General features: G+C 32.0%; 1 protein-coding gene across 4 annotated transcripts in view; it reads right to left on the bottom strand.

The window, feature by feature from the left end:
• The window catches only part of LOC110029167 (pathogenesis-related genes transcriptional activator PTI6-like), a 19,418-nt gene that overhangs the window by 2,512 nt on the left and 11,259 nt on the right, over positions 1 to 5,647 (bottom strand). For 2 of the 4 annotated variants that reach the window (XM_020731335.1, XM_020731334.1), the window contains exon 3: positions 664 to 797. The exons of 1 other annotated variant lie outside the window; for it this stretch is intronic. In XM_020731335.1, the coding sequence (XP_020586994.1) occupies positions 664 to 797 (134 nt within the window). Of the gene's footprint in view, positions 1 to 663; positions 798 to 5,647 lie in introns of those variants that run through there. One more of the 4 variants, XR_002294501.1, reaches the window with a different exon arrangement.

Here is a 5,647-nt window from a genome sequence, read left to right as displayed (position 1 = left end):
TCAGCAGGACTGCTATGTTTATAAATTTGAATATTCATTATTCAATATTGCATCGCGAACCCTCTGTTGCCTATTAAACTAAGCTTTAATCACGACTATCGTGAGGGTTCTGTCAAGAAGGCGATGGTTTTGGGCGAAACCGGGAGAGGGGAGGGATACAAACAAGGGATTTGGGCAGAGAATAAAAAGAGAAAGGTACCAGAAGAGTGGGAGTGATGTAGACAAGGTTTTGGCCTGCGACAATAGGGGAGGCAACATGCGGCAAGGGGCAAGGAGAGCGTATCCTTAGATCTTCTCTTCTCCCCTATGACTCTTCTCCTTTGCGACTACGAGCTACGAACAAAGGAAGCCTACTGCAAAGGAAAGGAAAGACAAAGCACCAGTTCTTAAATCCACATTTGGATCGGATTTAATAAATTCGAGATTTACGTTGCGTCGGAGAAGTTATCGGATTTAAGCAGACGGACGAATTTAATGGAGCAAAAAATGTGTTTAGTGGATTTACGTTAAATCCACATGTAAATCAAACTTAAATTAGGCGACCAAACACCCCCTTAGAAAGGTGAAATAATTAATAACAATAGAAGCACCTTAACTCCCAATATTAAACTTTTGCCACTGTTATTCAAAAGGGCAGAATAATTAATTAGCAATATAGCATACCAGTTACATTTACTTTTAAGCACTGTGGAGGATGAATGGCTACGCCAGTTTCTGTTCCTTTGGGTCATAATCCAGTTATTTATCTCCTTCAGATGCAGCCCACTTTCCTTGATTAGTTGGGCCTTGTCCTCCTCCTAAGCAAAAACATGAATAATATGTCTCACAACGTAAAAATAAAAAACAAAGGGGGTAATTACATGCATAACATAAAACTTCACTATTTACAAAACTAGAATGTAGGTCATTTATTGAACTATCAAATCGGTTATTTACGCATGTTATAATCAAACCATAAAAAAATTGATAAAAATGAAGATTTTATTGTGAATTTTGACATTTGAATGAGAATTAGTAATACAGATGAAAGAGGGTACTAGTTTTGTAAATAGCAAATTTTCAAGTGCTGTGCATGTTATTGCCCCACAAGAAAAACACTAGCCATCCAAGTAAATAAGGGGATAAAAAGCTAACTTTGAGTGAACTATTGTCAGTACAACTAGTAAGCCATCACTCAAAAGCTTTTCAAACTACTAATGATTCATGATCGCTATAATGCAAATCTGAAATTGAAAGCCTGTATTATATTGGTATAAAGATGACTGCGTGGCTGCTATGAGCTTCAAGCTGTTCGAGTTATTTTCATAGTTTTATTTTAACTTCTGAGTATACCCATCATGTTGACCACTACTGAGATAGGGTTTGTTTTCCAAAGTCTGTGAAATTGGCTAGATTCTTTATATTGGTTTGGTTTGGTTTACCATTCATTTATTGTTGATTTTCTGGTGCAGCAGATGGTTTAATATTGTGGATTTCAATATAACAGAATCCTAAAATCAACTATTTGCAAGATTTGCAAAATTTTAACTCACGGTTAATGCCGGAAACAAAATATTGTGATTGTTGTTTTTGCCTTGATTCTGAGATTTGGGAATTATCAATTGTGTCCAGTTTATTACAAATAGGTCTCTAGGCATGTGAAAGGCATTCAATAGTCTAGTAAAATTTCACAATTACAATTTTTTTTAAAATTGTTTGTTGGATAAAGGTGAATTCTTGTAAGCCGAGCAATTATTGATGATAACCTAGAAATAAACTTTTTTTTTTATGCACCGGTGTGAAGCTTGGATCTTCTTTGGTGATTTCCACCCTTCCTGTTTTTCGACAATATGATTTTTAATTACTATTATGTGGATAATATTTAATTTTATCGTCGAAAAGTTGCTTTATAATCCACATGGGTTAATCTAAACTATAAGCTTAAAGAGCTGTTTTGTCATTTGGAGAATATATGGATAAATAGTACGAATAATTTAAGCATAATAAACAAAGTGAATGTGATGTATTGAAATATCATGCAAATTGTAGCACATTTTATAACTAAGTATTATTTATTTCTGGACATTTTTTGCCACCATGATATTTTTTATGAAAGTCTTAAATCAGAAATAAAGAATAAAATAATTTATAGCTGATCTAATAGCCACGTAAGGCTTTATCCATATCTTTGGATATTGAGGCATGCAATAATCATTCCTTTAGGACTATCACACATGAAATTGAAGTCCATAAAGAGAAACTACTATCTTTTCCAATAAAAATTGCCAAACATAGACAAAATAAAAAATCATCAAAAAAAATTGAATTTTATCAAAAAAATTGTAGTTTGTAAATATGATTTAGAGGATTGAGAAATAAATGCTAGAAAACATGACCACACAAAATCTTATGGTATATTGTGACAAATGCTTGTTAAGTAAAAATTTTGATAAGTTGTGACATTATTGCAATTTTACGTTTGATAAAACTTTATTTCATTAACATGCTATAAATGGCATGAATTCTTATTATTTTTTTCTTTTTTATCACTTGTTTGCCAATTTACATCCAATACTTTATCAGATATATTCACTCATATTGTTCCTAGAACAATCTTAAATGATGAAACTAACAAACTTATGAAGATTTATTAATTACTTTACAAGAATTACAAAATTAATAAATGACAAATATCAAATATTTAATCAAACAAAATAAAAAATTTTCAAGCCTGACAAAATAATGCAAATCTAAGATGTTCATTGAAAATGCAAATCAAGTGCATTAAACTGAGCATATGGTTATTCTGTAATAACAGTATTTTGTGGGCTCCCCCGCATGCTAATTATGTGAAATTAAATGTTGATGGTTGTTGGCATGCTAACTATGCTGCGGTTGGGGGTTTGTTCAGAAATTTGGAGGGGAAATGCCTTTTCTTTTCGCTTCCCCTGTTATTGTCGAAACTTCTTTGGCTGTTGAATATTAGGGATTTTTTTGGCTTTAGTGGTGGCCAACATCTTCAATTTTCATAAGCTAGAGGTGGAGATGGATTCAAAAATGCTTTATGATATTTTGGTTGGTACTACTTCTCCTCTTTGGAGTTTAATTGGCATTTTTAAAAGAATAATGACCCTTATAGCTGGGAAACATCTTGAGGTTAAATGGAAGTTTATTCATAGAGAGGGCAACTCCCCTACGGATTGGCTTGCAAAAAATGCAAGGGAAACTTGGAGACTTGGCACACATCCCACTGCCCCTCTTCGGAGACTCATCATTGGAGATACCTTAAATCTCCCCTACATTCGGTTCTAAGTTTTATGTGTTTTGGCCTTCAACTATTTCGTTTAGGCTGGACTTTGCTGATTTTTCTCTTTTTGGTTTACCTCTTTTTGGTTGGCTTGGCTGGTTTTGTCATGTATTACAGGAGGATCTCTTTTTTGAAGACACAGGCTGGGATGGAGTCCTTGCTCTTGGACGCGGCACAGAAGACGCCTCCTGTACATGACTTTTTCTCTTTTGTCTTCATTCAAATACTTCCAAGATATACAAGCACACAAGATTACCTTTTTATTTTGGTTTCTTTTTTCTGGTTTTCTGGGTATACCTATATTTTGGAGACTATTTTTTGCGTGAGTTGAGTCAAATGTATTTTTTTTATGTTTTCTAGATGGGGACCCTCCCCCCCAAATATTGTACCTTCTTTTTAATTATTAACGCGTAGGGAGCTACCGCTGCAAAAATATATATATATATATATATATATCTGTGTGTGTATGAATATGTTTAATTAAATAATGTTAATGAATAGTTTTATTGAAATCAGGACTCCAACAAATAGTGATTTCGCCTTGGAAGGAGAAGTTAGTGAAGCGTACGAGTGAGAGAAGAGTTTGATCCGACAAACTTATATGTTAAATGTCAAAAATTTTATTTATAATAATAAAATACTCAAGTACTAAATTAGATTCATGTTAATTAATATTAGAAAATAAAGTTGGAGCAAATTTTCATATTGTTGATTGAGTATTAGTAGTGAAGGTAAGAGTTTTACATTCAAGAGTAATTTGTTTATAATATTTTTATTTAATATTAGTATTAATTTAAGATTTTAAATTCATAATTAAGATGAGGAAATCGAACTATAATTAAGCAATACGAGCTAAATTTATCAAATGCAATATTTTATATTATAGGTGCTAGTTTGAAGGAGACAACAAAAGTCAAGAATAACAAAATCATTTAGAATCAAGAAGAGTAATTATATTTCAAAATTCTAGCAATTATATCTATTTAAAACTATATGTTTGATTTCATCTATGTCATAGTTCCGCAGTAAATTCTTTATATTGTCAAACATGATAAATATGAATGTTGAATATAGTTGCATAATAGTTTAGTTTAGGAAGATAACAAATCATTGCATGACTCTAATAGATTAATACATGTTAGTTTATCACATGATCATATATATATATATATATAGTAAAGGAATGGTCGAAGGCTATTAGACGAGCCTCGACCATCCTTAGGCGTGCTAAATATTCGAGTACCACACCCTAAACACGAAGGACTCGAACTCGTGACCTGAGAAGACTTACGACCTTCAGAGAGGTTGCTTTACCAGCAGACCACGGAACGTGCCCTCTTCTCCTCTATGTAACTTATTTTTATTTTCAACGAATTGGAGCTTGGCTACTTATAAAAATATAAATATAAATATATATATATATATATATACATATATCTAAGAAAATATATACATACATACATATATATATATATACATACAAACATACATACATATATATACACAAACATACATACATACATACATATAGACACATACATACATACATACATACATACATACATACATACATACATACATACACATACATACATACATACATACATACATACATACATACATACAAATATATATATAGATATATACATACATACATATATAGATATATATATATATATATATATATATACATACATACATATATATATAGATACATACATACATATATATATATGTATGTATGTGTATATATATATATATATGTGTGTGTGTGTGTGTGTGTGTGTCACAATATTATTTAACTTTTATAATTTTAAGATAAGTGCATGTTCAAATCAAGAGTTCGCCCATAATGTTATAGACAAAAGACACCAGTATACTTGCGTACTTAGATGTTTTTCTATCATTTCAAATAATTGTGATGTTAGGTCACTAGCCGTTGTGTTGTCAGGAGAATATCGGCCAAAGGCCAAGAGACGGAGCTTAACACCCCACACAATTTTGATGTTTAGATCGCTAACCGATGTGCCGATGGGAGAGTTTTGACCTTACACAACTAAGGTCTTTCCACTTCAAACAATTGTGATGTTTAGATCGCTAACCGTTATGCCAACAACAACAACAACAAAGCCTTAATCCCACTACGTGGGGTCGGCTACATGAATCTTTTTTTCTCAATTGCATCCTATTTAGTGTGATATTTTCATTTAGTTCTTGTAAATTAAGATCATTTTTAATACAATAAGCCCAAGTATTCCTAGGTCTACCTCTTCCTTTCTTAACACAAGTCGAATATAAAACATCTACTCTTCTAATCGAATCATCAGATGGTCGACGTTTAATGTGACCAAACCATCTAAG

This window comes from Phalaenopsis equestris, unplaced genomic scaffold (assembly GCF_001263595.1).
Source record: "Phalaenopsis equestris unplaced genomic scaffold, ASM126359v1 Scaffold000552, whole genome shotgun sequence".
NCBI classification, from domain to species: domain Eukaryota; kingdom Viridiplantae; phylum Streptophyta; class Magnoliopsida; order Asparagales; family Orchidaceae; genus Phalaenopsis; species Phalaenopsis equestris.
Note: the sequence above shows the minus strand (reverse complement) of the source record. Positions and strands in the feature narration are given on the sequence as shown.